Source organism: Notothenia rossii (assembly GCF_949606895.1).
Source record: "Notothenia rossii genome assembly, chromosome: 10".
NCBI lineage: Eukaryota > Metazoa > Chordata > Actinopteri > Perciformes > Nototheniidae > Notothenia > Notothenia rossii.
This window is the reverse complement of record NC_136908.1, coordinates 60718483-60730613: the sequence shown is the minus strand read 5'-3', so window position 1 is coordinate 60730613 and position 12131 is coordinate 60718483. Positions and strand designations below refer to the sequence as shown.

The 12131-nt window shown below is 43.1% G+C and overlaps 1 protein-coding gene across 1 annotated transcript in view; it reads left to right on the top strand.

Moving 5' to 3' along the window:
• Nucleotides 1–10640, top strand: part of LOC307022801 (uncharacterized protein) — a 30676-nt gene extending 20036 nt beyond the window's left edge. Inside the window, exons 12-16 of the mRNA XM_079655693.1 lie at nucleotides 1298–1678; nucleotides 2846–3051; nucleotides 4277–4364; nucleotides 6273–6404; nucleotides 6813–10640. Coding sequence (XP_079511819.1) covers nucleotides 1298–1678; nucleotides 2846–3051; nucleotides 4277–4364; nucleotides 6273–6404; nucleotides 6813–6911 — 906 coding nt within the window. The 3' untranslated portion in view covers nucleotides 6912–10640. The remainder of the gene's footprint in view (nucleotides 1–1297; nucleotides 1679–2845; nucleotides 3052–4276; nucleotides 4365–6272; nucleotides 6405–6812) is intronic.
• The last annotated feature ends 1491 nt before the right edge of the window (nucleotides 10641–12131 follow it).

Here is a 12131-nt window from a genome sequence, read left to right as displayed (position 1 = left end):
TGAGGTTATTGCTGCAGAAAGAGCTTTTACTAGTTATTAAATCCAAGGGTTCACTTTTTCTACATGTGTTCTTAAAGACATGACTTTAGAGTATCGTGTTTGCCGGTACTTGTGAATTAGATGAAGATCAGATCCCATTTTATGACCAATTCATGCTTAAAACGAGGAAAAGGATTAAAATGTGCAGTTTTTTGGGGTCAAATTGTAAAATCACTGAATATTTGAGCCTGTTTTAATTGAGAACTGATGTTTTCTGTTGTGTAAATGAAGTTTATTAACCATACGTTTAGAATACAACTTCTAATAAGTCAGATTATGGTTTGCTTCAAATGTGAAACACAGATTTGGGTGATTATTTACACTGTATACTTTATGCTACGTAAGAGAGAGAGAGATAAGAGAGAGAGAGATAAGATAAGAGAGAGAGATAAGAGAGAGAGATAAAGAGAGAGATATGAGAGATAAAGAGAGAGAGATATGAGAGAGAGAGAAAGAGATATGAGAGGTAAAGAGATATGAGAGAGAGAGATATGAGAGAGAGAGAGAGAGAAAGAGATATGAGAGAGAGAGAGAGAGAGATATGAGAGAGAGAGAGATATGAGAGAGAGAGAGAGAGAGATATGAGAGAGAGAGAGAGAAAGAGATATGAGAGGTAAAGAGATATGAGAGAGAGAGATATGAGAGAGAGAGAGAGAGAGAGAGAGAAAGAGATATGAGAGAGAGAGAGATACAGAGAGAGAGAGAGAGAGAGATATGAGAGAGAGAGATATGAGAGAGAGAGAGAGAGAGAGAGATATGAGAGAGAGAGATATGAGAGAGAGAGAGAGAGAGAGAGATATGAGAGAGAGAGATATGAGAGAGAGAAAGAGATATGAGAGAGATACAGAGAGAGAGAGAGAGAGAGAGATATGAGAGAGAGATATGAGAGAGAGAAAGAGATATGAGAGAGATACAGAGAGAGAAAGAGATATGAGAGAGAGAGATACAGAGAGAGAGAGAGAGAGAGAGATATGAGAGAGAAAGAGATATGAGAGAGAGAGATATGAGAGAGAGAGAAAGAGATATGAGAGAGAGAGATATGAGAGAGAAAGAGATATGAGAGAGAGAGAGAGAAAGATAAGAGAGAGAGAGAGAGAGAGAGATAAGAGATATGAGAGAGAGAGAGAGAGAGAGATAAGAGAGAGAGAGAGAGAGATAAGAGATAAGAGATAGGAAAGAGAGAGGAAAGAGAGAGGACCTTCTTTATCCTGAAGGAAATGGTTGTGCGTAGGACAAAGGCTTCACAGGTACCTGAAAGACACCACGAGTGTTAAAGAGTCATGTTTTGTTCCAGGTGCTGCGACCGTACACCTTCAACTCCAACCTGAAGGTGTGGGACTTCTACATGGAGGAGACTCTGTCGGAGGGTCCGTCGTACGACTGGGAGCTGAGGGGCCGGCCGGAGCGGGTCGCCGAGGAGACGCCGGACAAACCCGACAGCGCCGGGCCCAAATCTCAGCGCCGCATCGTGTGGCCGTGCTACGACTCTTTGAGCAAAGTGGTGCCCGACGCCATCACCAAACTGCTGCAGGACCTGCAGAGCCTGGAGGCGGAGCTGGGGCAGACGGCCGACAAGTGGAAGGACACCTGGGACAAAATCAAGAGCACGCAGAGAACAGAGACCAAACTGGAGAGCAAGGTGAAGGCAAACATGTTGGTTACTAAACTAAAGAGTAAGGCGTGTGGCGCAGTGGATAGAGCCTTGGTGTTGGGATCAGGGGGTCACAGGTTCAAACCCCACTGCAGTCAGCATGTCGTTGTGTCCCTGTGGGGAGCGTCTAACAAGTGACATGTAATGTAATGTAAACGCTGACTGACAGGAGGATGTATAGACAGAGGGGGAATGCTATCCACTGACATCTTGTGGTGAAAAAGCAGGATGCAGTTAGGGACCTGTGTCCACATAAACCTCATTCACACCAACGGTGTTTCAGGGCCGGTTCGGAGCTGGAGCTTGAAAAGCACCGGGTTTTCCTGTTCACACCGCAGCGGAGCAGCCTCTTAGCTCCGGAATCCGGTTCATTTCGAGCACCAAAACATTATCCGGCCAGAGCAAAAGCACCACATACGTCACGCTTACGTCAAGGCGGGGGGCAGGGGCGGGATCAACTCCTGAACAACAACAAAAAGCCCGTGTTTATCCAGTTTGTACACAACGATGGAGAAAGTTAACAAGCAGCAGTGGTCCACTGAAGAGACCAGCTAGCTACTGGGAATCTGGTCTTCTGAAGAGGTACAGAGGAAGCTGGAGCACAGTCGGCCATTGTTGTTGTCGTCGGTGTCAGCTGTGAGGGGTTTCCGCGCGGTTTGGCTTTATGAAGCAGGCACGCAAACGGTTACGTCATGACGCAAACAATGACGCAGCACCAGTCGGACTCTGGGCGGTGTGAAAAGAGCCGGAGCTAAACCGAAGAACCGGTTCTGAACCTGAAAAGCTCTAGCTCGGAGCTTGAACCGGAGTTGCGTTGGTGTGAATGAGGTATAAGAGATCAAAGTAAAACACTCACTGGCAGCCACTTCAATTTTACGCCCGCGTGATCCGCTCAAACAAATGGTCTTTTCTATGATGGCTTCCGCCTGAAAGACATGCTCTAAAATGTAAAGATTCTGGCACCACAGACCGTTTTTAAAGTTACCAGCAAGCTATGGTTTGTTCTCAGTATGGGATGTAAGGCAAACTGCAGAAGCCTTCATGATACAAGTAGTATATCACATTGAGACCTTGCTATACCTCCCTCCTTTGTTGTTGACAACTTTCCCATGGATTCAAACTCTCCAACCTGACTCTCCTCTCTTCCTCCCACAGCCGTCGTTCTCCAGCTCCCTCCTGATGTCGTCCAACCTGAGCCACCAGCGGCGCTCTCAGGGTGTTTACCTGCAGGAGAGCGGCGTGGGCTCCTCCATCAACCTGGCTCTGGACTGCGAGGCGAGCGCCACCTCCACCCCGGTGCCTGGGAGGCCGAGCACCAGCACGCTGTACAGCCAGTTCCAGAGCACCGAGAGCGAGAACAGGTGGGCACCCAGAGGAGATTAGAGAGGGCAACATATACAAGGGACATGCATATTGTATGTTGTTAGAAAAATATCACTCGTCCCCGGCTTTGGCTTCAATCTAAGGATCCATGTATTTGTGATCCGCTCAAGAATGGAAGTAGTCATCACATACAGAGCATCAACTAATAATAATAATAATAATAATAAATTATATTTCTATAGCGATTTTCTTGAACCCAAGACGCTTTACATTTGGGAGGGAGGGTAGGCAATCAAAACAAAAACAAAACAAAAAAGAAACAAAAAAAAACAGAAAAGCAGTCAGGAGGAAGTTGGTTGAGAGGGGGGGGGGGGGGTGGGGCTTATGGATACAGAGTTGAAGAGGTGGGTTTTGAGGCAGGACTGGAACAGGGTGAGGGACTCAGACTCACGGAGTTCCAGAGCCACAGAGAAGGCTTTATCTCCGGAGTTTGGCCTTTGGGATGGAAAGCAAACCGGCTGAGGTGGATCTAAGGGACCGGGGGGGTTGGTAGAGGATGAGGAGGTCAGTGAGGTAGGGGGGGGGGGGGCCAGATGGTGGATCTAGTTCCTGAACAGTGTCCTTCACATGCTGATATACAAGAGAGGGAGTTACACAGTCACAAGATGGAGGAATACCGGGTCTTGTAGGTAATCATTCATCCCGTCATGTACAAAATTCTGAATTTTTCAAAAAATCTCAAAATTCTGACTTTCTCTCAAAATTTCAAAATTCTGGCTTTTTCCTCAAAATTCTGACTTTTCCTCAAAATTCTGACTTTTTCCTCAAAATCTCAAAATTCTGACTTTTTCCTCAAAATCTCAAAATTCTGTCTTTCTCTCAATCTCAAAATTATGACTTTTTCTCAAAAAAAAACGGAGTTGCGTTGGTGTGAATGAGGTACAAGAGAGGGAGTTCCACAGTCACAAGATGGAGGAATAGAAAGCAGTATTCAATGTTTACTTCAGATTAGCTCCACGTCAAAAATGATCATGCTTGTCATATGTCTCTCTCCATAGAGGCTGAATCATCATGTTAATCACATAGCTATCATATGCCTCAAACAGTCCTGATGCTCTTCTAGGTAATCACACATCCTGTCATGTTCACAGCTACAGTTGATACCTTTGTTAGCATGTCTAGTTGTCGCTGTTAGAAATCCTCCCTCTGCTCAGCTGTCAGATTAACCCCTAACATCTAGAACGTTCCCTCTTCTCCCATCAGGAGTTTTGAAGGCATCCTTTATAAGAGAGGCGCGTTGTTGAAGCCATGGAAACCTCGGTGGTTCGTTCTGGACAAAACCAAACATCAGGTAAGATAGGGGGGGGGGGTCTTTAATTTGATTTAAAGGTCACCTATTGAGCAAAATCCAGTCTCTTCTACATCAACATGTGTCCCCTCTTCTTCATGTCTCTTCTACATCAACATGTGTCCCCTCTTCTTCATGTCTCTTCTACATCAACATGTGTCCCCTCTCCTTCATGTCTCTTCTACATCAACATGTGTCCCCTCTTCTTCATGTCTCTTCTACATCAACATGTGTCCCCTCTTCTCCATGTCTCTTCTACATCAACATGTGTCCCCTCTTCTTCATGTCTCTTCTACATCAACATGTGTCCCCTCTTCTTCCTGTCTCTTCTACATCAACATGTATCCCCTCTCCTTCATGTCTCTTCTACATCAACATGTGTCCCCTCTTCTTCATGTCTCTTCTACATCAACATGTGTCCCCTCTTCTCCATGTCTCTTCTACATCAACATGTGTCCCCTCTTCTTCATGTCTCTTCTACATCAACATGTGTCCCCTCTTCTTCCTGTCTCTTCTACATCAACATGTATCCCCTCTTCTTCATGTCTCTTCTACATCAACATGTGTCCCCTCTTCTCCATGTCTCTTCTACATCAACATGTCCCCTCTTCTTCATGTCTCTTCTACATCAACATGTCCCCTCTTCTTCATGTCTCTTCTACATCAACATGTGTCCCCTCTTCTCCATGTCTCTTCTACATCAACATGTGTCCCCTCTTCTTCATGTCTCTTCTACATCAACATGTGTCCCCTCTTCTTCATGTCTCTTCTACATCAACATGTGTCCCCTCTTCTTCATGTCTCTTCTACATCAACATGTGTCCCCTCTTCTCCATGTCTCTTCTACATCAACATGTGTCCCCTCTTCTCCATGTCTCTTCTACATCAACATGTGTCCCCTCTTCTTCATGTCTCTTCTACATCAACATGTGTCCCCTCTTCTTCATGTCTCTTCTACATCAACATGTGTCCCCTCTTCTTCATGTCTCTTCTACATCAACATGTGTCCCCTCTTCTCCATGTCTCTTCTACATCAACATGTGTCCCCTCTTCTTCATGTCTCTTCTACATCAACATGTGTCCCCTCTTCTTCATGTCTCTTCTACATCAACATGTGTCCCCACTTCTTCATGTCTCTTCTACATCAACATGTGTCCCCACTTCTCCATGTCTCTTCTACATCAACATGTGTCCCCTCTTCTCCATGTCTCTTCTACATCAACATGTGTCCCCTCTTCTTCATGTCTCTTCTACATCAACATGTGTCCCCTCTTCTTCATGTCTCTTCTACATCAACATGTGTCCCCTCTTCTTCATGTCTCTTCTACATCAACATGTATCCCCTCTTCTCCGTGTCTCTTCTACATCAACATGTGTCCCCTCTTCTTCATGTCTCTTCTACATCAACATGTGTCCCCTCTGTGGAAAGAGACTCTGAAAGTTTCAGGAACAAAGATTCTCTCTCTTTTTGATCCATTTCTATAAAAACCTGTCTGAAAATGAGCTGATCAGATTTTGGCCACTTTGTGATGTCATAACAATGTGTTGGCTTGAGTAACCATTAGCCAATCAGTAACCGAGGTAACCCCGCCCCCCACTTATCACCTGAATCTCCTCCTAGAGCACCATTGAGTTCTTTGTAACCAAATCTCTCTCAGAGGGGCGTGGGGAGGGGCTCCTTATTTTCATCAGACAGAGAATCAGCACTTTAGATACAGGGCTGAAACAGAGGGGATTATGGGTAATGCTGCAATGATCTGTTTGGGGTTTCAGCCAATCAGAGACAGGCTCTGTATATATCTGAGAGCTGTGATATATTGATGAAAAACAGTATAATAGGGGACCTTTAATGATGGAATAAATATATGGGGATAAATAAAGTCTTATCTCATAACGTTTCTCCTCCTGCAGCTGAGATACTACGAGACTCGGCAGGATAAAGAGTGTAAAGGCGTGATCGAACTCGGCGACGTGGAGTCTGTTTATCCGGGAACGTCGTCCATGGGAGCGCCGAAAAACATCGAGGAGAAAGCCTTCTTTGATGTGAGTAACAAATGCATATGTTAGATAAGTGTAGGGTTTTTTGAATGGGTCAATAATGGATTTTATATATTTACACTTTCTTGGAGCAAATGACCATTTCTGTTACTATTCTGTTTGTTAATTTTGTCTATATCATCTCAAAAAACTACTTTTTTGCCAAGAAATCTAAGTGACGTCCACAAAATGCTTGTTTATTTCAACTAATAATCCGGAAACTTGGATCTAAATCCAATAACTGGTTATCAAAATGGCTGTTTATTATATTTCTGACACATAAAACGGAGATAAGCAGGAAATGTTCATATTTTTAGGAGACAGACAGACAGACAGACAGACAGACAGTTTATGTGTGTGTGTGGGTGGTTGTGTGTGTGTTTTAATGTTAATTGTATTCCCTGCTTCTTTCAGCTCAAGACGACCAAGCGAGTTTACAACTTCTGCGCGCAGGACAGCCTGAACGCTCAGCTGTGGATGGACAGTGTGCAGAGCTGCCTGTCAGACGCCTAGAGAGGAGGCGGGACTCTTTAATGAACCAATGAGCAGTGCTGTGGGCACCTGACGGACATCTCTGCGGGCCAATCACAGCGTGGCAGAGAAAGAAACAGTCCCTTTCACCACTTTAAGCTCTGCTCCGTTCTCTAGTGTTGAACTAATAACTTTGCGTCACAACGTTTCAGTGTTTTTGTTATAAAAAAAGGAGAAAAACAAGGAAAAAAAACAAAGTCCCTGATGAACCACTCGCTGTCGTGTCACCACGGAGACGCAGCCTCTCACCCCCCCCGACAGCCGGACCACGAAGTATGCACGAAGACGAATTGAAGCATTTCTGGATGAGCCTAAAAACGATCTAAAAAATGGACCAAAACCTGTAGTCGACCTGCCAGCTCTGACCACGAGATGTTGAAACCTCAAAATGCACAGTACGGGTTCCCAGCATATAGAAACTCCTGGATGCTAACTTGCATATGTTGGGCAGTTAGCATTAATTAGCATATGCAGACAATAGTTTGAGACAATGTTGGAGGTTATTGAGGATTTTTCTCACATTTTTAAGGATAAAAAAAATTGCAGTTTTAACCAGAAAGCGGCCATAGTTGTAGTCCTGGTGGGCTGATTTTGACTACCTTTGTGACCATTGGATATAGGGAGGACAAAACGACAATTATTACGTTCACTTCAAATGACCCAGAGTCCCCTAAGACTTCAAAATCAGCCCACAGGGGGTAAATATATGGCCATTTTTTTCAATAACCTCCAAAACTGACCAAAATATTGTCTCCATTTGCTAATTAACGCACGAATGCTATTAGTGCAAATTGCCCTAAGTTAGCATCCGGCCGTTTCTATGAGCTGGAGACCCGTGCTATACATTTCTAGCATAAAACGTTGGGGTACTCAACATTTCCGTGTTCACAACAGGACTCAGGCGATGAGGAACACACACTTCTGAAAGCACTCGTCGTTCCTCTCGTTGCCCGATGGAGGGAATCAAGAGGGGGGGAAATGACGGACGAGGAGCTTTTCAACGACGGTTCATGAAGGATTTCCCTTTTTCTTTTTGTCATATTTCAAAAATATTACCCAGAAAGATGCAGTGTGTGGGCGATGAAGATACTGTGAAAGCCATGAATGAGTCGCAGAAATCAAAGTGATTGGGGGGGGGGGGGGGGGTGTGTAAGGGGGAGTTACTGTCAGGTATTGAGTGTGAACTTTCACTAAAAGTGTTTACAAAGTAGACGTAAATCCTCCCTCACTGAGCTCTGTTTTTACTCAGATCAACCACTATCGGCAGATTTAAGGGACGCTGACGGAATTTTTATTTTATTAAAAAAGGTGGGAGGAGATTCAGAGGAGGGATATCATGAGATGCTTCGGAGAGACAATGTTTTTTTTTTAAAAAGATGGATATTGTCAGGAACTGTCGGGAAAGTCGGGTATTTTTCCACTGAGTGAGTTTTCAGAGAAACCTGAGGGTTAAGCAGATTACATTAGCTAGTAGCTACTGATGCTAATTTGTTGATACATTCAATTAACTAACATCTTATTAAACTATCAGTTCAGTTGGAATTTGGTTATGCTTCATGAACAGCTGTTTAGTTAGCCGTTAGAAGCTAATCCACGAGCTGAAAGCTAGTGAACTGATACGAGTAAAATCACATCGGGAAAACTTTAGCATACATCTTTGAATCTCCAAAACATCCACATTTCAAGAGCTTAGAAATACAACCTTATGTTCTGCTTGGTGGCATTTCATTTGGTTTCAAGAGATGCTTAGGTGTGCGGTTGTATGACTTACTTGTATGACTTACAGTAGATGGTGGTCTGCACGCTAGATTTTGAATTCTCACATTTGTAACGGGGGGGAACTGAAGCGGATTTATGTCATACTGTCCAGTTCCCGTCTGACACAGATTGTATTATCACACGGTTAAAAGACTTTAAATTTCACACACTTGTTTATTTGAGCTGCTGCCCCCTTTAACAGCCATCTACTGTACGTTAAACAAGGACTGTGGACACGTACAGACTCGCTCTCAGAGCTTTCTCTTGTAATATCGCGGAGGATTTGAAGCTGCTTTCACATGATGCGCCATTTTGTTTCTGGTTGTTTCGGACGCTACATTCATCTGTAATCTGATTGGTTGCTCATAGAAAGGTCAGAGGTGAGCGCAGCTTTAATCATAACAGCTAATGAAATGAACTCAGTGAGAAAAATACCTGACGTCTCCTCAAAGGATGCTGGGATTTAGAAAGTCACGTACAGAAATCTCCCTCACTTAAACGCGTCACTTTTTTTATATCCATGGTTTGTCAGACTGCCCCCACACACACACACACACACACACACACACACACACACACACACACACACACACACACACACACACACACACACACACACACACACACACACACAGAAACCACTTGTTAACACACACCCTGCTATGTAAAAAAAAAACGGTTCTACTGCTGTCTTTAAACTTAAAAATTGTAGATTTTTTTTTTGTGTCTAATAACTCCTTTGTATATACTACTCCAGATTTGTATGTAACGTTTATGGTAGTAATTTATTTAACTCGTCTCCTCGGTAAGAAAGTTCCTCGAGCACCACTTTATTTTTAAAATTAGGAATTCAATGTGCCATTTGTTTATTCTGTATTCATGTGACTAAATGTACAATTAAAACCCCTTTTTTTCTTTTTTTTTTGTTAACACAGTTGTCCTTAAGCTGGTGTTAGAGGAGGTGTTTTTAAAATGTTCTGGATAAATGTCAGACGTGAAGTTTTTTCCCCGCTGCCGGGTTCTGCACCTCGCTGGCTTTTAATAAAGAAATAGGAGAATATGGTGTGTTCACAAACATCAGGTTGCAATCACACACACACTCTCCACTCCCACTCCACATTTTAGATAAAAAATAAACACTTGTAATCCACTTTCTAAGTCTGATTTAAAAAGAGAAATGTCTCCTCTGTACAAACAGGGACGTTTCAGCAGCTGATTTTTTTTAATTATTTTTTTTAATTAACATCAATGTTTCATTACCTGCTAACTCACAATCTACATCATGTTCCTGGACTGCAATGTAACGAATACTTTCACCGCTGTTTACGACATGAGGTAGTGATGCACTTCTTGGGAACGATTACAATTATTACAGATGAAAAACATGATCGTATTATAAAAAACAGTTCAACATAAAAACAGTTTTGATCAGACTTAGAAAATGGTTTATCAGCAAAAAATGTGGCCTTCAGGGCTTCCGTAGTTTTAACTTTAACCCATTAGACATTTGATGAGCTGACACTCCAACATGTTTTGCTTACAAATACAATTCAACGATTATAATGAATTTGAAACATATCTCAAAAGATATTATCAGCTGGTGATATTTCTATATTCTCACGTATGTTAAAAAGCGTTATCAGTCTGTTGTGTTTACGCTGTTTACAGACTGAATCACCGCTGTGTTGTTTATTGGAAACATTTAGAAAGTTTGCTGGAGGACTAATTAAATACATCTCGATGACACTTCGTTAAAGGAGATTAAAGTGAACCCGGCTGAGGGGAAACACGACGTCTGCTTCCAGTTTTTACTCATCTCTCTACAGCTACATTAACATCATCCTTTTTATTTATTTTTATATTTTTTAATTAGAAATTACTTTCTGAGCCGGGTTTTGTGGTCAATCATGTCAATATAGTTCTTAGAATCCAAATAAAAACTGTTGGTTTAAATGTTTGTGTGTGTGTGCGTGCTACAGGATTATCATAGTGTTAGTGCCTCTTCCTACTTATAGTCGAGTTTAATTTACTATTTAAAAGGGATTAAATTAGGCCCCGCCCACACGGAGACGATATCAGTTGACGCTAACGTTCTCTATCGGAAACGCGGCTTCGGAGCCCGAATCCGATACATGTTGATAACGGCTCTCAAAGTGGGTAGGTCTGAGGACTAAACGCTTACGGCTCCGTGTGTACGCCCTATACGATCATTCCCTGAAAGCCATGACGCCATAGCCCCGCCTCTCCTCCTCACCCCCGCGTTAACCGCGTCATTGCTGATGCGTTTCGCCAACATCAACAACAATGCTTTCACACACAGTGACGTCACGAGCTACCCACAATGCAACGCGCAAAATACGCCATTTTCCTGGAGGTGCAAATATAAACAGCTAGCTAACGTAGCCAGGCAAAGGGCACTAGGTTTTTTTTCTGAATTAACGACTGAAGAAATCGCTGCATGTCTTCGGATTACATCTCTGGACTTGAGGGGTGTGCTCTAGGTCGTTACCAGCGTAAACTAGAGCTGTGTGGGTTGTCGGATTGCCCTTACAGACTGCCTGCAGAGGTATGGGAAAACGACCCTCGAAAGTGGCCTTCGGTCGATTTTGGCAGCATCTACGTCTATCTTCTGGAAACACCAGGTGAATACCCCACTTGTCACAATAATATTATCGTGCCATTGCATATATGTGGTATTTTAGAGTTGACTAGATATTGATTAAGGCAATAGAATATGATATTCAGTAGAGGAAGCTTAGCAACACCTAGACTGTTACAGGATTTTTATTTTGGAAAGTATTTTCTTTTTTCTTACTTCTCACGTTTTTTATTATATTTTTTTATATCATAACTTAGTACTTTTTTCCTAACATAGGTAACATTAAGCTGTCTGTGGCTCTTTCCTGCTGTAACGATGCAAATTTCCCCTCTGTGGACTAATAAAGGTATTCTGATTCTGACTAGTCCAAGGCCCTGGACTTTAAACATAACCTCATCATTGGCCATTGATATAATTTGGTACTACCAGTATTGTAGCTAACAAGTAAGTAACACGGCTAAACCCTCGGCCTGCTTGCACCTCGCGTAAAATGGCGGATACCGCAAGTACGGTGTCGCCCTCGGCCCAATACCCGTATGTGTGTGTGAAAGAATGGCGGATCACAGGGTTGCGTTCGTGCTCCAGACGCTACTGACCATGATACAGATTTTAGTGCTGTATGTACAGCTCCTCTACCACAACCATCAGCAACAATAATAACATAATAATAATTATAATCGTCATCGGTCTTCTTCGCTGCTTTTGGTGTATTTTGTGGCGGAAGTACAGCGCCACCTACAGGCCCGGCATATGTACTACAGCGTCTCCAGCGGTCTCGTGCGGACGGACACGTTTCTTGAGCCGATTCCGTGTGGACGGAAGACTTTTTTGATTTCGTATTCGTC